Source organism: Phodopus roborovskii, unplaced genomic scaffold (assembly GCF_943737965.1).
Source record: "Phodopus roborovskii unplaced genomic scaffold, PHOROB, whole genome shotgun sequence".
NCBI classification, from domain to species: domain Eukaryota; kingdom Metazoa; phylum Chordata; class Mammalia; order Rodentia; family Cricetidae; genus Phodopus; species Phodopus roborovskii.
The window spans coordinates 26,537,025-26,559,467 of record NW_026126525.1 but is presented as its reverse complement, the minus strand read 5'-3'; the positions used below and the strand labels follow the sequence as shown (position 1 = coordinate 26,559,467).

The 22,443-nt window shown below is 47.2% G+C and overlaps 1 protein-coding gene across 4 annotated transcripts in view; it reads left to right on the top strand.

The window, feature by feature from the left end:
* The first annotated feature begins 305 nt into the window (after positions 1–305).
* The window catches only part of Kit (KIT proto-oncogene, receptor tyrosine kinase), a 75,914-nt gene continuing 53,776 nt past the window's right edge, over positions 306–22,443 (top strand). For all 4 annotated transcript variants that reach the window (XM_051198518.1, XM_051198517.1, XM_051198516.1 and 1 more), the window contains exon 1: positions 306–676. In XM_051198518.1, coding sequence (XP_051054475.1) covers positions 310–676 — 367 coding nt within the window. In that variant the 5' untranslated portion in view covers positions 306–309. The remainder of the gene's footprint in view (positions 677–22,443) is intronic.

The following is a 22,443-nucleotide window of genomic DNA, read 5'->3' as shown; positions in this document are numbered from 1 at the left end:
GTGGGGCGCCACAATTGGTTCCCCTGTACTAGCAGGAACGCAGAACAATGTTTTTGGACCCAATTTCCTAGTCCTTTCGCAAAGCAATCGGACTCCTATCTCTTCCACTGCCCGCGGAGTTTAGCCTCCCCTAGCCGGAGTGGGCTGGGGGTGGGGTGGGGTGGAGTAACCCCTGCGGTTGTCCTTTATTGTCTAGGGAGCACCTGCCAGGTGGCTGGCGGGTGCCTAAAGCGCGCGTGGCGCCAGTCTTCACAAAGCGCGGGCAGCACCTGCGTGGCCAGCGAGCAGCTTAGGGAAGGAGAACCACCGATGGAGGGAGACAGACGGGAGGAAGAGGATCTGGGATGGATGACCTATGGGTGCTCGAGGCCTCAAAGGGCACAGCGCCCCCGGGATCAGCACATCCCGAGAGTCCCGGGCACCAGGCAGCGGGAGGGAGTGCGACCCGGGAGGGAGGAGGGAGGGGCGTGGCCGCGCGCTGGGGGAGGGCTGGAGGAGGGGCTGTCGCGCGCCGCTAGTGGCTCTGGGGGCTCGGCTTTGCCGCGCTCGGTGCACTTGGGCGAGAGCTGTAGCGGAGAGAGGAGCTCAGAGTCTAGCGCAGCCACCGCGATGAGAGGCGCTCGCGGCGCCTGGGATCTGCTCTGCGTCCTGTTTGTCCTGCTGCGTGGCCAGACAGGTGGGAGAGCGCGGCAGACAAGAGGATCGCACCCTCCACCCCGTGGGCGCAATCCTGGGTCCGGGAGGGGTGCCACCAGCTGGGGTGCATCCAGAGTGGTGGCTGTTGGCTTTTCCTCTGCCTGTGTGTTACACAGTGCGAAGGTGGCGGGCGGCCGCGGGACTCTGTTGGCCCGCCTCGCTCACCTGCGCCCGGAGCCGGCAGCCGCTGGCGGTGGAGACCCGGAGCCGAGAGTCTTCCGGGAGCCCGGACCGCGGGGCTGCAGGCTGCGGGCGACTTTGGCGATGCTTTTGTGCGGACTGAGCCTGAGTGGCAGTAGCTGGCGGCCTGGGGCTTCGCACCGAGAGCGTCCTCTCTTCAGTGCGAGGCGCGGCCGCGGCTTTCTTTTGTTAAAAGTTGCGTGTGGCGCCCGGCGCCGGGTTGGACCAGCCCGCGGGTCCCTGGACACGCGCCGGGCAAAGTTGGAGATCATTTTTTTTTTTTTTTTTTTTTTTTTGGCTCTGCGGCCGCTGCTTTCCCACCGCGGTCTTTGTGCGCAGAGCTGGGGACCCAGCTGCAGTCGCTCTGGTCGTGTGCGGCGTCACCCGCGGAGGCGAACCTCGGGCTTGCGTGCGCTCTCCCCCCCCTCCTTTTTGCACGGGGAACACGCGACGAGCGGCTTTGGGGCGGGACCCCGCGAGCCTGTAGGTGGCGGCTACGACGGGGACAACTTGAGCCAGACGTGTGGCGAGCAGCCGCTAGGTTGCAGACTTTTTCCTTTTGTAAGTCTCGTGCTAAAGGCTCGCCCCTCTCTGCAACCGCACGGTGTACATTGCTGCCACGCGCCGGGGAGCTGCTGCAGCCTACGTTGGCCGCCAGCTCCTGGGAAGCAGGCACCTCGTGCGGGGCCGCAGCTGTTCCTTGCCACCTCGTGCGCACAGTATGAAGGACGAGCCAGCTCGCCCTAGCTTTGGAAACCGCTGGTCTCAGTGTATGAGACTTGTAGTCGCAGGTGGCCGTTTTCTTTAGGAATCCCGAGAGCTAGGAACCCCCCCCCGCCCCCTCCCAATACGATAGCCATCCTCTGGCCGCATGGGGGTGGGATGGGGGAGAATGGGTGAACGTCCATTCGTTTCTTCATGCTGTTTAGGAAAACCATGGTACTCTGCACGGGAACTTGGGTCGCAAGGTGGAGGAGGATGTATAGGCTCCTGGAGCTCCTTAGCCCTGCCCCTTTTTGCCAGGTGTCGCTGGTGCGCTGCCTTTTCGGGTCCCCTGGCTCTAGTCGTGAATCCTTGGTCACTCCCAGGTCGTTTTCAAAACAAAACCCAGAAACCCTTTAAGGTTACCTTGATGGTAGAGAGAATCTGAGCTCTGAAATGAAGCGTCCAAAGGCCAGCAACGCTGTGTGACCTGTTTGGAACCTGCCGCTGGCTGAATTTCCCAGATCCCACTCTCCCGGTGCTCATGTGAAAGGCCCAGGAAGGCTTTCCTCTGTGTGTGTGTGTGTGTGTGTATGTTGGGGGGTTACATCTAGAGAGTGTGTGTTGGGGGTTACATCTAGACCCCTGTGCCAGAGGAGGGGTCACCAGGGAACACAAATGAGTGTCCAGATTCCTAGGCGTATTTGACCGCTTAGCTGAAAATGATCCCTGCGATCTTTATATTTTCTACCGTGTGCTGCTTTAGACCAAGGTGGAATACCAGAAAGATCATAGTTCCCCCTTAAAAACTGAAACCAATCAATGGTTTGCATCTTCCTCTTGATTAGTATGCACTGACCAATAACTTTGGCAAAGAGAATTTGAAGGTCTGTTTTCTGGCAGGCAGTGTGTTGTAATGGCAAACCCTTGCTCTGCCCCTCCAGTTTCAGGCCCCCTTTTCAGACCTATAGCCTCCTTGGTTATGTGCCCTTGGGCGGGTCATTTAAATTCGGAGTGGGTGGTGCCTTCAGTTTTCCTCTTGGGATGTGTGTGTGTGTGTGTGTGTGTGTGTGTGTGTGTGTGTGTGTGTGTGTTACTGCTATGCTCCTGGCTCAGCAGGAAGCAGTTTTGTGTTTTTGTTTATGTTGTGATCTCTCTTTGGAGGGCTAATAAGTGCCTATAGTAACCCCTCCTCCTTCCTGGGCATTCCCAGCTTTTACAGCTCTACCGGATGGTCTTGAAAACAGTGAATCAGACAGACCTTCCTCCTTTCCTCCAGGTGCAAGACCCTAGTCATTCATGCACCTGGCATTCTGGCTTATGATCCCACTGGAAATAATCTGATAGTTTTGTAATAAAGAGATCCCATATAATTTGACTTTCCCCACCCATCCACAAATTTCTTTTTTCTTATGACGTTTTAAGTCATGTGTGCCATGCTTTTGCAACATGCTTTCTAATGTGCCTTAAATATCATATCATGGGTGTGCTTTGTGCATACGTGGGGCTTTTTAATCAGCAAATGTCTGCCAGGCCCCGTGCTGAGGGCTTTTCCTGCTGTTTCCCTACTCAGGGAGCCCAGGAGGTTGGACCACTACAGCCTCTACTATTTTCCTATTGGAGAACAAGTCGCTTGCTCAAAATAATCAGTGAAGGAGCCTGAGCTCAGCTCCATATGCCCACTGTGTATCCATTTATACAACTTGCTAGAGTCTGATGTAAAGCAAGATGCATACAAAAATATTTAATGAGTGCTTACTGTAAGCCCAGCCCTGTTCTGAGCCTCTGAGGCTACAGGGCTGCTGATTTTGGTAAAAGGGCTTCAGGCTACCTGTCTTGGAGTGTTTGGATTAGTCTTTTCAATTTAAGTGGGTTAATTTGCCAGGAGGATTCACTGTATAGCGTTTGAGCCTATTGTATGAGGGTTTTGAGGGGTTAGCTGGTCCCATCTGGTTAGAGTTCTTCAGAAGGGAAGATAGGTTATTTCTAAAATAAAGTTGAAAACCATTCCCAGCCCCCCTCGAATAAAGATGATTATAGCATTATGTATTTATTCCTGATAACTGGCGGGTCTCAGCGGTTGTTTACTCTGGCCAAACAAGGTGAAATACAGTGACCATTGACCTCATTCCCAGAAGAAATTCTCATCAGAAATGTAGTGCCTTGAGGTTGCAGATGTTGTTTTGGTGATGGATTTTGCCACTGTTGTTGACAGACCTTAGAAGTAACTCCTAGGATTTTGACTCACTTCCTCCAGCCGATTAAAGGACATTAAAGGAAATGAGGCAAACCAGCCTCGGTGTTCAGAGCACAAGTCTTAGCTGGATCTAGGTATGGGGTTACCCCTTAGAGGCAGGGGGCCAAGGTCTCATTTCTCCAGAGTGAATTAGGTTCAAGAATTGGCAGGCGGCAGGGGTGTGGGAAGTGCTGTAGTCATGTGTGGTAACTTTTCCAAAAGTGGGATTAAAAGACATTTGTAGGGATCCAAATATGCAAAATTTCATATGCAGTTTCAGCAGCACCAGTCGATATTTTCACGGCTGCAACTCTGGGGCGAGCGGAGCTTGGAAGGGAGTCAGTGGTAGGGAAATGTTTAATCAAGGACAAACCCAGCATGGATCTTGTTGAAAGTAGGAGAGACCTGGGGGCAAGTCTTGCTTCCTGGCTCAGATTGCTGCCATCATGGGGGCATGGTTGTGTGGTGCATCCTTGGACTTCAGTCTCCAATAAACAAGAGTAGCTTTAAGCCAGTAGACAGTTCATGGGCTTGCTTGTTTGGCTGACTGGATGCTTCTAGAAACTAGAAGATGGTTCCAACCAAATGCTCCAGTCTGATCATTTCCTGTCCATCTTATGCTTCTTCTCCCATTTTGGCCATGACATATGTTCCCATGCGCACCTTGACAGAATGTAGCATTTATGTTCAGTTATTATTTGAGTCAGAGTTTCTCTGTAGCTTTGGAACCTGTCCTGGAACTTGCTCTGTAGACCAGGCTGTTCTTGAACTCACAGAGGTCCACCTGCCTGTGCTTCCTGAGTGCTGGGATTAAAGGTGTGTGCCACCACTGCCCAGCTAAGTTCAGTTATTATTGAGGGCAGATGGCATCAGAGTTCAGAGCTCGGTTTCTGGAATTGACATCCCATTGTGCACTAACCTGCTGTGTGATCAGGTACCAGATGCTTACCCTCTGTATGGGGGAGGGGTAACGGGGCAAAACCCTTACAGGAGGTTCTATATGCTGTGTGCTTAGCTCAGAGCCCCTCTCAGGAAGTGGGGGGTCTCCACTGTGCTGGGATTTTATAGCCCCCTTTCAGCTTAGTCTCTTAGAGGAAACAATGCAAATGTGCAACTGGTATAAAACCATTTTGCACTGGTTGCTTAGCCAATGGTGATGCACACTGTTTTTCCTGGCTCTGAGGTCAATCTCACCTCCTTTGACTTTCCCCCAAGGGGCATGCAGAGTTAGGGAATGAGAATCCAGGTGAATAAGTCCCTCCTCTGGTCTCAGGAGCCCGTTTCTGTACATTAAGTGGTTGTGCAAATACAGAACCTAGGAGCTTTCTGGAGGGACTTTCCTGGACTACTTCCTCAGGAGTACGGGGATCTTGTGAACTTGCCCTCTGCTGGGTTTCCACCCACAGCAGGCTGGAAACCATGGCTTTAACGGCTCTGCCATTCACCAGACCATGCTTTGAACATGGGCAAGGCTAGTGAACATTAGATCAGTTTAACGAAGTTTATCAATCCCCTGCTGTGTCCTCACAGGGACAGCATGATAGGAGCTCTGGTAGGAGGGCCATGCTGAGAGGAAAAACTGGGGGTGTAGTAAGATGCACGGTGAGTGGGCGGGCAGTGTTTTTCCAAGAGAGGCCCTTAAGTCTAGTTGGGTGGGTGTTAGCAGAGATCAGGGGACTGTGGACTTCCATACAGGAGTACTCACTTTGAGATAAGACTAAAACCGACAGAAGGGAGCAGAATGTTTTTAGTTGTGTTAGTTGTAAGAATCAAGAGAAATGTGGAGCAAGACATTCAGATCCTACTTGAGGGTCGTCCACTCTTTGTTCATATGGCTGAGGGTAAGGAAATGGAGGCTACGAAGGTAGAGATGTGGGCCCCATTAGATTAGCCTCAAGGAACAGAGGAGGGGGGAAAGGAGGGGGAATGTATTTAGTGTTGAGCTTAGTCCAGATTGTGAAGAAGGCTTTGAAGGCCAGGCCAAGGTGAACTTGACTGGGAACAAGGTCACCAGCCCAGGGCCACCTGCTTCGCCTTCTGTCTACTTAAGGACAGCATGGTAAACAGTGCTCCATCCTGCCCCCATCTTGGGATATCTGTATATCCTTACTATGTAGGCAGTGAAAAAGGAAGAGCGTTTGTCTGTCTGTCTATCTATCTATCTATCTATCTATCTATCTATCTATCTGTCATCTATCTATCATTTTAAAGGTGAAATTGCATATCCTAAGATTGACCACTTTAACACTTTGGAATGCACAGTCCAGGGTATTAAGTGCATTCACATTGTTAGGAAACCAGTCTTCTCACTTCATCTTGCAAAACTGATTAGAGAACTCCTCCCCACCCATCCCCTGGTTCTCTGTGTCTGGTATGAGTAGACCCCACAGTGTTTGCTTTCTTTTGCATTCTTCTGGTTGGCTTATTTTAGTTACCATAATGTGCCCAGGGGGTCTTCTGTGTTGTGTAAGGCCAGAATTTGATGTTTGCTTGTTTGAATTTTTGAGACAGGTCTTGCCATGGTGACCAAACTGGCTTTTTAACTCCTGGTCACCCTGCCTCTGTCTGGTGCCAGGGAGGACATTGTTGTCACCATACCTGCCAGGAAGTTCTCCTAAGGCTGACTAGTATTTCTTCTATTGTATGTATACTCTGTGTGCTGTTTCTCCATTCACAATTGATGGGAACTTGGATTGCTTCTTTCTGGAAATTGTGAATAGTCCTTTGGGTCAGCTTTGGAGGAGCTTTTCTTTTCTTTTTTCTTTACTTTTCATTTCTTAAGGGTGTCTCATCTTAGAATGAGAGCCCTGTGTTAGTGGAGAGCTTTAGAGAAGAATGATTCATTTAGGCTTTTCACTGGTATTGGACAAAGGGGGTTAGGTATATTCTAGAAACAAGGGAGAGTCCTGATGAGACTGAGGTGGATAAAGACGGCATCCAGTTGGCTCCATCTGCCGGGCACCAAGCCTTGGGAAGGGGAGCTGGAGTTCTGCTGGAGGTGTCTGGGTGTAATGGCAGATGTGGGACTCACAGGCTAGGCGGAGAGTAGGCTCTCTGGGAAAGAGCATGGTGTCAGGCTTGTTCACTCATCACCTCTGGGTTGCATTTACCGGAAACTCAATTTCACAGACACAAAGCTCGATATCAATGAAATTCTTTTTTCAAGTCAGGTCCATGTAAGAAGTAAAATGAAACCCTAAAGTCTCAAACTCTGCCTCAACACTATTATGAAAGGATTTGGGGGATTATAAAGAATTCTGTGTTAAGTGTGCACCAGCCATGTGATGAAAACAAGAAATATGTCAAGAAAGGAACTGTCTAGTGGGGATGTGAATAAAATGGATGTTTTGGGTAGAGATGCAGACACAGAGCTGATGAACAGTTTGGGAAACAAGGACTTTGAAGACAACGTAGAGAAATTGGATTTATTATACCCGGAGACCATAAGGTTTGAGAGAGGTTTGGTAACTGCCAGTCTTCAAGTATTTGTAGCCTGTGACAAGCTACCAGTGGAATACATTGCCCTGGAAGGAAACTGGGATTTTTTTTGGGGAAAAATTCTTTAATTATGGGCTGATAAAGATGACCACAGCTGATTAATGGATCTCTACAGGAGATAGGAGGGAAGCCAAATGTTATTTTGATATGGTCCCATCCACCCAACTCAGTTGGTTTGATGTCTCTTCTGTGGTCTGCAATCTTTGTTACGTAATTTGGAAATGAGAAAATAACTGGCCATGTTTGTTTCCTAACTCTGTTGGTGTGGGGTGGAGTATTTCTCGTATGGACTGTGTGGACTCATAGGTTTTGGTTCTATGGAAAACAGCCAGTGAGGAAGCCACAGCCTAAAAATAGGTTATTGATCTGTTGGGGTAGGTCATCTAACCACAGAGCAAATTGTGCTGTACAGTGAATGGAGTGTCAAGATAAGAGAACTAAGGAAGTGTGAGGTCTAGAGAGATCCACCCTCACCTAAGGGTGGTGTGCTGTGGGGTCGCAGTTGCTATGGGATCACCCTGCACTGTGGCTAGGCAGAAAGCTCAACCAGGATGCAGAATGCTCAGCCGAGATGAAGGATGCAACACCACCTTCCTTTCCACTTGATGACTCAGGGTGGATTGCTCCTTCTGTAGCTTTCCACCACTCTTCCTTCCCATCTGTTCTTTCCCTTTGGTCATTTCATAGCCAAGGTTCAAAGGCATACATTAGATCAACCAGAGAGAGACCGGGAGGAAGGTAGTAGAAACCGCAGTGTGGCAGCTCACCAGCTTCTTTGGTCAGTAAGAATGAATGATGTTTAAGATTCCTGGCTCCAGGGAGCTGGGATCTATTGGAAGACCAGTGCTTGGCACACCCACTGGAATGTCATGTGTCATAAAATTTAGTTGACAGTCTGGTCATGTGCCTTACAATTGGGTTGGACGACTCAAGGCATTTCTCCTTGAGTAGAATGGTAGGTTCAGAGGCATTTTGGGGACCTGAAATAATTTTTGAAGAGTGGGCTGTGATGCAGTCAAGGTTTGAACAGCAAAAGTAAAATGTTGAGTGAGTCAAAAGGCTCCCACAGACTGCAGCGGCATACAAGGTGATGCATCTTTAGGGCACCTGGATTCTTCAGAATGCTTGGGGAATTAAAGCATTAACCAAAATGCCATATGTGATAAGATTTTTGTAAACGGAATCTGGCCAAGTACTTGCCTATTCAGAGAAGTTTAAAAAACGGGAAAGTCTGTATCTCACTTTCTCATGTGATTATGTCTGTGTGTGCATCATGCAAGTCCAGTTTGGGTATGAACGGAGTTGTTTGGAAGTCCAAGGTTAGTTACACTACTCTTCTTCCCTCCCAGCCATCCTCTGCAAGCCATTCCCAGCCAGGATTCCAAGTAACTGAACACCTGACAGCAACAAGAGATGGTCCCCGTTCTAAGCTCATTGACAACCCAAATCTGTGAAATGAGAAACAGGGCACTCAACAGGCTTCAAAAGCCTTTTTAAATGGGAATTCCTGTGATCTAGCAAAACCTGGGATAGCAAGACCGCAGCCACTGCTGTTCTAGAAGGCTCTTACATCTACTGATGGGCCCCCTCCCAAACAATCCTGGAAGGGAGTGTTAGGTCTCCAGCAGTCTGTATTCCAGGAGTGAGCTCATCTCTGGATATACTGACTATGCTTTGGAGCTCAGGAAATTAGAGTTTCCTTTGGACCTGACAAAGAGCAGGTGGCTGTTTGTGGTGGGCAGGGTACTGTCACCCAAGGGAAGATGTAGGTACTTGACACTTGCCTGGGAATAATCCCTCATCTTGACCTAGTAGAGGGGGAAAGATAAGTAGAAAAATGAGAAAGAGGAGAGACTGGTCTCCTTTGTTTGAGTCTTCAAATTGTGACGCAAAATATCCAGCTTGCCTCAAGTGACTTGGGGTGTTTCAAAGGATTGGGAAGGGGGGAGGGAGGGACTCTCAAATGTTCTGAAACTACCAGTAATTTGAAAATAATAGTCTACACTTAAGCCGAGAGGTTTCTCTCTGTGCTGAGAACAAAGGAACGGTGGTCACAATGGATTTGGCTGTAACTATGTCTCTTACTGGGAGGAGGTACTCACAGAATGGGGTCCAATTCATGTACGATTTAGGGGGAAAATGTGTACTGGGGATATTGGAAGTATTCAGGGTTGGTGGCATTGACTGTCATTCTACAAGGCCAGTGTATGCTTCAAAAGGGAACAGAACTACATTTTAAAAGCAGAGAAATTAGGCAGGCATTTTAAAGGTGATTATTAGGGCACTGAATATTTTAAATGCATTTCCGTTTCCATCCTAATTGTCACAGTGTAGATTTCCTTCCTTGTTTGAATTCACAATGTCTCACTATGTAGCTCAGGCTAGCCTGGTCTTTACTAGGTTGTCCAGGTGGACCTCAAGCTCTTGATCTTCCTGCCTCAACCTCCCCAGTGCTGGGATTATAGTGATGTGGTATGCCACATAACCAGCTTTGGTTTTCTTAACACGAAGGCCTTAGAATAATTAGGAACAAATTTGTCCTTGAATGTTCTTGTGTTTATTTTCATATGTCTGTATGATGCAGGGAAATAGTAGGTTCGTTTTCAGCTGAGCCAGAACCAGAAAGCACCCTTTTGATAGAAAAGGAGAGCCCCCCATCACTCCATTCCTGCCCCAGTTTTAAAATAAGCTAGCATATGTAGAAGGGGTTGTGAGTTTTTTTTTCTTCAGATCTGAATGTGTTGCCTAATTTACATTTTAGCATTTTTAAGGGACATTATTTAAAATGATCATCCAGTTTAGAACCACTGCTGTCTTCTAAAGGGGCTGGGCCAGTGAGGTGCCAGTGAGCGAGGGCCATCTCCTGACATAGGGAGTGCATGACAGCCAATGTGTCATCTGTGTGTCATCCACTGACCGGCACAGCTTCATTCCCATGTATTCTTTGTTGTTGTTGTTGTTTTGTTTTCTGAGGCAAGGTTTCTCTATATAACAGTCCTGGTTGTCCAAGAACTGGCTCTGTACACCTGGCTGGCCTTGAATGAACTCACAGAGATCCGCCTGCCTCTGCCTCCCAGAGTGCTGGGATTAAAGGTGTGTGCCCCTCTGTTGTTATGTTCTGTTTTGTTTTGTTTTTCGAGACAGGGTTTTTCTGTGTATCTTTGGCTGTCCTGGAGCTAGTTTTGTAGACCAGTCTGGCCTTGACTCACAGACATCTGGGATTAAAGGCTACCACCGCCTGCTGGCAGGTGGATTTCTGGGAGTTCGAGGCTAGCCTGGTCTACAGAGCTAGTACCAGGATAGGCTCCAAAGCTTCAGAGAAACCTTGTCTCAGAAAAACAAAACAAAATGCCTTACAGACACACACACAGGCCAATCTGATCAAGACAATTCCTCTGTCTAGTAGGTTTCCTCACCTCAGGTGACTCTAGGTTGTGTCAAGTTGATCATAAAAACTAGCCCCCACAACCATGTTTAAATTTTGTCACTTGATTTGGGAAAGAGCAAACTCATTTAAAAAATTGACCTCTGATCTGTATATTTCTTGATCTGTTTCCTGATCTGTTTGAAAACCTTTTGGCAGCCATCTTGTTTCAACATGGAGGAGTAGACATTAACTTTATGGTTGCATTGTTGCTCGAGCTTTAAAGCATTGTCTTATATAACCCAGGCTGGTTTCAAACTCAGTATGTAGCTAAGGAGACCTCAAACTCCTGAGCTTTCTGCCCCTACCTCTCAAATGTTGGGATTACAGGTATGTGTCACACCTGGCTAACATGGTTTTTTGTTGTTGTTTTTGCTTTTGTTTTTTTAAATCAAAGTGACATTTCAGGGACAACATAGAGTGGTGAGCTCTCAGATCCAAAAGACCAGTCTTTCGGCCTTGCCCCTTCTCAGTTCATCCACTCATTCCTATGAAGCCCGATTTCATCTATGGATGTTTTCAGTGTGTAGCTCTAAAATACCGATTCCCTTTTCTGAACAATAACCGTGTTATGTCTGATTGTTGCCCTGTCCCCAAACTGTCAACACATGGGGGAGCGACACTTTATTCAAACCTGAACACAAATCATATCTCTATCCTGTTGAAAATAAGTAATAGAAGTATAAACAAGTTTGTAAATGTTTGAATTGAAGAGCGAGCCTGGGTGGGGAGGTTCACCCTGCCATTGCTTCTTGGGTGATTTCAGCCTTGAGGGCCTGTGGAGGGGGTTGTGTTTGCCCTGTCAACAGCAGTCAGTGTGAATTATGCTGATTGCGTTCCCGCAACAATTAGCTTCAGTCCTTGCATTTCCTGTAAATTGTTGATTGAGTGCTTGGAGCATGGTCAGTGATTGTTTTTTAAAGAGAATGCTGGATAGACAGCGTGTTAGTGTTTGCCAGGACAATAAGGTTCTCCTAATATGCACTTTAGACCAATACCTTTAGTAGCACTCCTGTCTGCTTTTTCTGAGGGCTGTTTTCTATTGATCCCTACCATGAGTGACATTTAAATTAGCAACTAGTCTGCTCTCTATTCCTTTTGTGCCAGAAGCTGGGGATTTGAAGGAGTAAGTGTCCATTTGGTTCTGCACTAATATCTGTTTGCAGAACTTGCTCTCTCCCGTTTTCCAGTCAACTCTGTCAATGAGAAGGACTCACCTCTTCACCATCCTTAACTTTTGGTTTTGCACAGTGTGGACCTGGTGCTGCTGATGGCGATGTTGCCGAGCTCCTCTTTCTGAAGGGTTGCCCAGGCAGCCGTCCCAGTGATATGTTCATGGCAGCTTGTCTGTAGTCCTTTATTCTAAAGGTCAGATGTATGACAGGAAGCCTCGGCCATCTTGTCTTTGCTCAGGTATCTTTAGTATTGTTGCTGTATTGTCTTTTTTGGCCATGAAGTGCTATCAAAGTCAGGTATGCTAATCTGATTTTCCTTGCCTGTGATTTGGCCACACCTTCACCTAGACACCCACAGGAATGTTTCCTTTTACCCTTTGCAGCATAGTAGTTTTAAGTGTTGGCTGCTCATGTTTGGATGTTTGGCCTTTCCTGAGATGTGATTGCTGCCTTGATATAGAATTCCAAGTATGGCTTTCATTCTTCCTTCACTGTAGAGTCGTTGAAGATCATGCGTTTGTATTAGTTCTGTTCTCCATTGGCCTGAGAGCCACCGGCCTGTATATGTTGGATCTTCTTTGTCTTCTCTAGACCTACCATTTTCTTGGAAACCCTTTTAGTTCCTTTTCATTTGTTTAGATCCAAATCATCCAGTTTGCTTGAGGTACCCTGCCACTACCCCTTCCTGCTGCTTCCTCAGTCAGTCTGTCTTTTCTCGCTCTCTCTCTCACACACACATACACTCTTTCTCTCTCTCTGCCCTCTGCCACTATTATTGCTGCCCTACCACTAACAACAAACAGAAGAAAACACCCCAGAGTCTTTCTGTAAAGTCCAGGAATAGCCTTAAATTCTGGATCTTCTGCCTTAGCCTCCGAAATTCTGGGGTTACAGGAAGGGCCACACTGTACTCCATGACACACTGACTTTTATTTGTTCTTGTATTTTGTATTTTACTTCTGATTGTTTCTTAGTCCTTTCATGACCACTTTTTAAATCTTCGATTTTCTCAACACACTTAAAGTTTCAACATTATTTGCTTTTGTGCATCTGTGAGTATATGCATACCTACATGTGTGCACCTGTGAGTATGTGCACACGTACATGTGTGCACCTGTGAGTATGTGCACACCTACATGTGTGCAGATGCACATGTATGCTTTTGTATTCAAGTGTGAAGGAGATCAGAAGAGGCCACTGGGTGTTCTCTATTGTTCTTCACCTGTTTATTCCTTTGAGTCCAGGTCTCTCCCTGGATCTGTAGCTTGGGTTTTCTCAGCTAGACTGCAGTAAGCCCCATCGACCCTCCTATCTCCTTCTATACCCCATGGGCTGGGATTACAGGTGTGTGCTGGGAGTCAACTGTTAATCTCTCTCTCTCTCTCTCTCTCTCTCTCTCTCTCTCTCTCTCTCTCTCTCTGGGGGGGTGGGATCTGGGATAATGGAGCTGACAAATAAGGAAGACTATAGTCTCAGGCAATAGTCAACTTGATTCAGAGCCTTAGGCGATTTATATACTTGAAGGGTTAAGAAGGTCACATGGGTAAAGTTCTCATGAGTTCAAGCTGTGTCAATCATAAGGACAGGATCTTTACCTCCTGAGTGCTAGGATTAAAGCCGAGCTCCACTATGCCAGTCTTCCTTTTTTTTTTTTTTGGTATCCTTGGCTGGCCTCGAACCACTATTTAGCCATGGCTGGCTTTGAGCTCTTGATTTTTCTTCCCTCCCCTCCTCCATAGTGGAATTATTGGGTGTGTGTCACCAGCTAAAAATTTTTATTTTCTACACCAGAGATGCTGTTTTGCTCTTTGAAGAGGACAGGCTCCAGCTGTTTGCTCTTGCCGTAACTCAGTGGTAATCTTACTTTCGTGCCCGTCCCCAGCCCTTTTGTTCAGCCCTTCCTTCCTTCTCCTTGCCTTTATTCTGTCCATAGACCTATCCCCACCACTGTCTCCTTGTGGGGCTGCACCTGGGTTTGGTCGTTAGTTCCTAAGGTTCGAACCTCCCTCCCTCCAGAATACTCCAGCACATTGGACATATTGCATCACCGGCTGCCTAAACTCATTCATCGTTCCTGGCCATCACAGAATGAACTGTGTGCTGAGCTGTTTGCCGCTGGTAGTTTGTCCCCACTCTGCACACTCTGGGTGCCCTGCCCACCGGATCACAGAGGGCTGTGATGTCACCTGAAGTACTGGATTCTGCTCTCTTATTTGCCCAGTTTTGCGACTGAGATTTGGCCATTTGAAGCCAAAGCAGCCCCCCCAGACTCTGCACCCCCCTCCCCACTTTACCATACACTGTTAACTTATGGATTTGCCAAGCTTGTACCAAAAGTGAAATATTAAAAGACTGGCTGCTTCCTTTGAAAATACAATCTTCTTTTAAAGTACAATTTAAAAGTATTTGTCATGGAGACAAGTTGCCTTTGTAAACTGTATGAAAACAGATTAGTGTGGAAACAAATACTTCCTGGCCTCCTGACATCAGCTGCCTAAGCTTGTCTTTCACAACCAAACATAACGGTGGAAACCATCACAGACCAGGAAGCTCGTTACCAAGCTGTTGTCTTTGAGGAACGTTTGTAAGAACCTACACTCTGTGCCTGCTGTGGGTCTGTCTGGGAATCCTGGAGGAGACAGTTTCAGTTTCAAAAGCATTAAAGTCATACCTGTACTGTTTGTTTGTTGTTGTTGTTTTTCAAGACAGGGCTTTTCTCTGTAGCCCTAGCTGTCCTGAAACTTGCTCTGTAGACCAGGCTGGTCTCAAACTCAGAGAGATCTGCCTGCCTCTGCCTCCTAAGTGCTGGGATCAAAGGTGTGCACCACCACTGCCTGGCTACATGTCTATACTTTTAATGTCATCTAAAAGAGGTGTCATTGCTACCTAACTGGGTGCATTTTCCTGTTTTTTTGGTTTTGTTTTTGTTTTTTTAACTCCCCAGGGGAAAATATTTGTATATTTCTAATTAAGTCATTTGAAAAAAATTGCCAGGGCTTGAAATATTAATTTAAATTTCCAAAAATTACCAAGTTTTCTTCCTCCAACTTGAGTTTCTTCTAACTGGTGATTGACTTCAGTCATCATATTAACAGGTTACTAGCCAGGCATGGGGGTGCACACACCCAGGCACGGGGATGCACACATCGCTTGCACTTAGGAGGCAGAATAAGGAGCAGCTCTGTGAATTGGCCATCATGGTCTACATAGGATTCGACAGGACTAAAGAGAGAGAGAGACTGTCTCAGACAAACAAATAAGAGCTTAGAATTTTAGGCTTGGCCTCCCTCCCCCACCCTTAGGGATGGCCATATTCTAAAACTGTCTAGGAAGTGAAACTTTCCCAATGGACATACTGGAAGGCTCTGCTGTTGTTTATTGCTATTTTTCTCAATTCTGGAAAACAGTAAGATCAGTTTCAGGCACTTTCTCTTGTTTCCTACAGGCACTGAGTTCGTTTTACACAAGGGGCCACTCATTAAGAATTCCTTGCAAAAGGGAAACAGGCTTAATGTGTTGCTCTGAGTGAATGTCACCCCAGAAAATATAAGAGAAAAGTGAGCAGTCATTAAGCAAATTGACCAGCAAGCATCCTGATGAATGTTGAATCGAATTTGAATACACCAATTTTGTCCATTAGTGTGCTTTTTAAACCGATGTGATTGTTTGGGTCTAATTATTTTCTATTTTGTGTATTTGAATGCGGAATGGCTATAGAATTAACTGTTGCAGGGCAATTATCTGATTAGCAATTGGGGAAAATGGTGACTGGTCTCTGATTAACCAAGAAATGCTTGGTAAGTGAGGACAGGTTTTGGGAGTAGAATTCTGAATGGACCCAGACAGATAGTTTTGGGTAAGAAGTTCATTAGGAGGGTTAGTGGTGCTACGGACAGACAGACAACAGCTTGGCAAGGGCTCTAAGGAATGTTCAGGCCCAGGTGTTACAGACCAGCATGATGGGGTTCTGAAACGGAAGTTCCACAGGGCAGCTGGGGTCTCTTGGAGTTCTCTGAGCACACCTGCAGCTAAGGTTCTGCTTCTCCAGCAGGAAGCAATTATTCCTGTTTGCAAGAGCAAATAGTCCTGTCCAAAAGCAAGGCCTATGTAAGGGATCCTTTTGCTCCTTGATGCACCAGAAGGGGCTTGGAGGGAAGGGGGGTATGGGAAGGTTGAGTGCCAAGCCCTCTGACTCACTGAGCCAGATTGAAGTCTGATGCGATTGCAGAAGTTGTCTTCGTCACCAGTGTCACTGTTCTGGAGTCCTGTAGCTGTGACTGGTGCATTCTGCAACATTTCCCACTTGAAAGCTTGGGGATTTGAGAAATCTGTGCACGACTGGCTGCCAAGGCTTGTCAGGGGGACCCAGCTCGAGGCCGATTTCTAGGTGTAAAAGCCAGGCAGATTCGCTCACTCAAGAAAATCTGTTTCTGCAGGTTCGACTTGAGTTCCAAGATAGAGACCTTTGTACAGTTTCTTGCTACGCTAATGTCCCGAGTCTGGGTTTCTTCTGCTAGCTGTCTGACTACCTTGTAGGGCAGGGGCTACCAGTTCTCCAGTTGTGGACCCGGCTGGCCACATCAGTAGCCTCTGGCTGATACCAGGTAAAGATGCCAGCACCCTTCCCCCAACCAAGCCTGCTGCATTGGAAATGGTGGGAGCATGGCTTTCCAGTCCCTTTAAGAAGGCCATCAGGGGCCGCAGGCTTGAAGGTTGAGAACCACTGACTAAGGGTGTCAGAATTGCTGGGCTTAATTCCCAGCTTGAAGCTCAGGGCCTCTTGAGTCTCTTGAAGTTGAGACAGGGTAGAGTTCTCAGTTCTCCTTCTGTCAGCCTAAGAAAGATAGATAGGGGTTTCAGTTAGTCCAGACAGGAAGACAGAAAACTGTAGCACTGAGGGACTGTGCAGAGGTTTCCAGAAGCGTGCATGTGTGCTGCAGGGGAAGAAGCAAAGACCTTTCTAGAGGCGATATTTTTGAAGGATAAACAAGATTGACACCTGCCCAGATTCCAAGATTTCAGAGACTACCCACTCAGAATTGCTCACCTATGTGGGGACTACAGATACCCTCTTGTGTGTGTGTGTGTGTGTGTGTGTGTGTGTGTGTGTGTGTGTGTGTGGCTGGTCCTATACTACCCACCCCCACCCCCACACCAGCTTTGCACTTAGAACTCCCTTGGCTTGCATAAAGGTATGTGGCTTCCTGCCCTCTGCTCACTGCCTGGGGCACAGAGTGGACAGTGCTTTTCCTCATCCCCAGTTTCTATGTCCTGCATATCCCCTTGCTCTTCCATCTCTTGGGTGGATCAGTTCAGCTTGCTTGTGCTGCCCGATTCTTCACACTTAACCAGAGTAATTATACAAATGTATAATTATTGGTCTGTTGCCTGACCAGGAGCTAAGTATGAACCGCAGGAGTGGGGGCGGGGATGTCTTGTGCACTGTTGCTCCAAGGCCCTAGCACATAGTAAGACTTCAGTGTGGTATTTTTGGATGAACAAATGAGGGGGATGGTGCAGTCTTCATCCTTATTTCTAGGACACCTCAATTTAAGGCTTGGTTTTAATCCATGGGGTACCCAAGAGAGCACAGGTCCTTGAGTGTTTCTCTTCCAGGGAGAAGGCAGAAGGAGAAGCTACCCTTGGGGATGTCGTGATACAGGGTCAGAGGTCATCAGTCTGCACCGAAAGGTGTTGAGAAGGTTTTCGTGGAAATGAGTGCTGTCTTGTCTCTCCAGGGCGTCTGAGCACTGCTTCCTCTTTAGTGCTCAGAAGCAGAGTGTTGGGGTGTTCTGTTCGTCCCTCACAGTAATAGAGACATGCAGGGGCTGGAGAGATGGCTCAACAGCTACAGGTGCTTCCTGCTTTCCAGAGGCATCAGTTAAGTCCCAGCCACCAGCTTCCATGCTCACAACCACCCTAGCTTCAGGAGATCTAGTGCCCCCTTCTGGCTTCGGAGGGTCACACACACACACACACACACACAGACACACACACAGATACATAAACACACAGACAGAAACACAAACAAAAATGAAAAGAAGAAAAGAAGAAAGATACACTTGCTGGCCTTTGTTTTCCCCTGGCTAAAGCTTGTATTCCCTTCTTAGAAGGGGACAGTGTGTGAGCTACTGCCCAGCAACAGCAGAAGCTTGAGATGGGCATTTGTCTAAAGGAGGCTCAGCCTCATTGGTCTTTATTTGAAGAGTTGCAATCACATTCACACACGTCATTTACAAAACCAGCAGGGCCTCAAGCCTGGATTTTGGTGATGGTATTTCAAGACCTATGGAGTAAAGCTTATGTGCTTATGGCAGTCTTGCTTGGGGTAGAGAATCTAGTGCTCTATTGACTATTTGAAAATTATCGGGGTGTGCCATTTGTGTGCATTTTACATTGAAGGCTCTACATACTCTGTTTTTTGTAATGCCAAGGATCGAACCAAGGGTGTTTTGTGTGCTAGTCAAGCACTCTGCCACTGAGCTACGCATCATGGTCCCCTCAGTACTTTCTTATACCTGTTGTATAAACTTTAGTCTGACTGAGTACGTTTAGCAACAAAGCTCAAGTTTTCAAGACTTGTGTGAGAATAACTAGTGTACCTAGCTGACTAGGGACATTGCTACCCCCAAGGCATATGCTTTTCGTTCCTGTATCCTGTGTCCTTTGTTTTAGTGGCTTTATCAGGTTCCATTTCCTCCCTAACCTCAGTTCACTCTTTACCTCCTTTCCCTCCCCTATCTTCCTGCTTGTCCTGGGCTCAGAGAGTGGTTTTCTTGGTGCTTTTTTTCTGGTACTTCAAGTGCTCTTAGGTCCTTATTGTTCTCTTGTCTCATTGGTGATCACAGCAGGATCACAGGGGCCGGGGGCTTTATCAAACATAGGTTCTGAAAGGATTGAGAGATGATGTGAGGATCCTGAACAACTCCATGCATGACTTCCAGACATCGCCACTGAGCCTGGAGAGGCCAGTGGGCTTCCCCAAAGCTTCGTTGCCTTGGCTTGGATCCCTGTGCCTGGCTCTAAACCCTACTACCCTGTGTCACCCTATATTCCTGTGGTGTTACCTGCTACCCCAAGCTTAGGGTAGCACCTGTCACTTACACCGGTCTGGCTTCTGGTCTAGACTTTAAAAAGTGCAGTATAAAGTTACATAGTTGGACCACCCCCTCCCAAAGTTCTTTATTTCAGTGGGGTGAGGTGTAGATAATTGCAAACTTACAGAAAGGCTGCAAGACCAGTGCAGAGAGAGAACTCCAGGCTACAACTACTTACATTTGAGACTTGCTTTTTTCCAGGGAAGAACCTCTGAAAAACCTCTCACCTGTTGGCTTTGAGCACATGCAGGCCACCCACGCTGGTCCTCTGTCCCTGACTAGAGGGTTGTTTTTGTTCTTTCTGGGAAGCTTAGGGAGCCCCTTCATTTCTGTAAGTTCTGCTCACTGTCTTCCTAGAAATCTCTCTAGCACCAACAAAACAGATTCTCTTCTTGGGCAAGATAACAGGAAGGAGAGTAGAGATGGGCTACCCAATTGGTCCCCTGGGGATTCGCCCCAGCCTGTAAGCCAGCCCTGCAGTTCACTGTTGCCCATCGAGGAATTGGAGTCTGGTTGCCACTGCCTCTGCCCTTTTCTCCAGCAACCACCTCAGATAAAATTTCTTGTCGAAAACATTACTGCTTTAGTCCCCACTTCTGTAAGATGACATCTTGACAGTAGAAATAGAAGGAAAATTTCCTGTTTGCTCTCGTGTGTAGGAAAAGGGAAGGTACAATTTCCCTTTTTTGACAGGTCCCTTAAAAGTAGATTTTAGAGTATATTTATGAGTAAAATGTATTGACTTACCCATTATGAAGAAAATTAGCATATTCATCTAGTTAAGTCAAGTATAATTAATTCCTAGCATCTTTCAAAGCTAGAAAATCAGGGAGGCGGCTTCAAAGTGTTGATCATAGTTGAAAATGCCTCAGGGAAACCATCCAAATGTCAGGATGAGTAGAAAAAAAAAGCAAAACAAAAAAAAGTGTGGCCCATTTGTGTAGCGGAACATTATTCAGCCTTGATCAGGGATAGAGTTCTGACTTGCTACTGAGTCCCTGGGTCTCTGTGACATGGCAAGGACAAATCGCATGTGAGTACTCTTTTCAAGGTCCCTGGATTGCCAGATTCATGGAGATGGGGAGGGGGTTCCTGAGGCCGGGGGAGAAAGAAGTGGAGTGTTACTAGCTAGTGGACAGTGTTTCTGTTTGAGAAGATAAAACTTTATAAAAGCAACATGAATGTACTTAATGCCACTCTACCTCACTCATACTTACAAATGGTTAAAATGTAATTAAATATTATGCATATTTTATCTAATAAATTTCTGAAATACCCCAGTTGCCATATGCGTGTACATATGTATATGTGTGCACACACATACACATGGATGTGTGAAAATGTTAATCATTTCTTACCTAACCTCTCATTTGACACCATTAGAACTTGATGCTTCCTGTAGGATTGGAACCAGAGCCTAGGGTCTACAGAGCTTTAGTTGTAGAAGGTTTTGTCACCACCTCACTGTCCCTCCTGGGCCTGCAGAGTTGGTGTTTAGCAGAATTCTAAGACTCCTGAGAGATCATAGCCAGCCGGGAGGATCGTGCTCTACCGTACCCTTGTGCAGCGGCCACTCCTGCCACAGTGAAGGCTGCACCCCTGACCTGGATCTGTGGCCTACACAGATCCCTGCAGGTGAGGCTGTGCTGAGCTGTTGGTGCCTTGGAGTCCCACTGCCCTGCTCTGGAGTGTGACCAACCCTGGCCTCCCTTCTTGACCTGTCTCCTGCATTGTTCTCCAAGTGAAGGAAGTTAATGTTGAAAGGAGTGGACGGCCCCAGACGACATCCCCAGCTCTGGCTGAACAGATGGCCCGGTCCCTCTTTCTGGTGTTTATTAGAGACCGCACCTAGCGCTTCTTATCTGGTTCACATTTCAGTAAGTGCTTTCCAGAAATCAAAACACGGAAAGCTACGTATTTACAGCATGAGCTGTGCTGGCTGTTGGGGAAAACCCAGTGGAAATGAGAAAGTTCCTCCCTCCCCTTAGCTCTATGATACAGCCACATATGTTGTCCTTGTCAAACCCAGGGCTTATCTAACTCCCCAAAGGCCACGTTCATAATGACTAAGGAGAGCTTCCTCTCTCTGAGTCCTTGAGTGTCTTTAAGATGGGGGTGGGGGTTGCAATAGAGGTGGGGGGACTTGCAGGGAGGGGAGGGGGGAAGTCCTGCTTCCTCTGACATTCAGTTGGATTTGTCTTAGGATAAGTGAGCAGGGACTATTTTAAAGGAAAATATTTTCCTAGAAAAAGTCTGTACTTCTGGTATATTTGGAAGAAGTTCTCGAAAACAATTAGGAATCTTTGTGGGCATGTGGGTGTGGACCAGGAGTTACTGACCTTTAGCTGTGATAAGCATTTGAGGACCTTTGTGTCCAGCCTCTAAGGCTTTAAGGAACATCCTTTATCTTTTACCCCATAGGTTCCAAGTGTTTGATTATAGGTCCTGGGCAGTCCAGAAAAATTAAGTAATATTTTAACTTTTATTTGTTTATTTACTTGGTGTGTGCCTGTAAAGGGATGTGTGTACCACAGCACAGCTGTGTGGAGGTCGGGAGAAAACTCCAGAGTCAATTCCTTCCTTCTGTCGTGTGGGTCCCAGGGTTGAATTCAGCAGGCTTCCTGCAAAGTTCTTTACCTGCTGAGCTGTTGGGCTAGCTAGCCACTAGAAGTTTAGGCAGACACTTTAAGAGCAATGATCTTAAGTTTCCTGTCATGGAAGGAGTTTGGGGACAAGGGTAGATCAGGAGCTGGTTGAGGTCAGGGATGGCCTTGAACTCCTGACCCTCCCGCTCAGCCTCTTGGAGGGGCTGGGATTACAGGCCTGTATGCCCCACTGCGGTGTAAGAGGTAGTCAGGAGTTGAACCTAGAACCTTTGGTGTACTAGGCAGGCTTTACTCCTGAGTGACATCTCCAGCAGGCCCCCTACTCATTGTTCTTGAGACTTTTGAACTTCCCTTCTTGGATCAGGAGACTTGGATGAGTAGAGTTCAGAATGCCTGTGCATCTCCACCTGGTCTATTTATCCCTTTTTATCCTTCGTTAGTTGCTTGAACGTGAACAGAGGCAGTTATGTGTTTTATTTAAAATGTACAAATTTTAAGTCATGGTGAAACCAAACAGTGCACATTTTTGCCCATGTCCTTCAATCAGTGCAAAGCCGTGCTGAATACCACGATTGTAAAAGCCTCGTCGTCGTCCTTGTCAGTCCCTCAGTAGCTGCAGAACATGTGACATCTCTTTGATCTCAGGCATGCTTTTCACAAGGCACAGGCAGCCCGAGGGCATCTTCTGTGCCAACAGATAGCTTGCTTAGGATTTTGGGGTGGGGCACATCCCACTAAGACGAAGGGCTCCACAGGGCCCGGCGAAGAAATACTTAAGAGAAATACTTAACCGCAGAATAGGAGGCCTGCCTGGGGATCAGGAATGTAA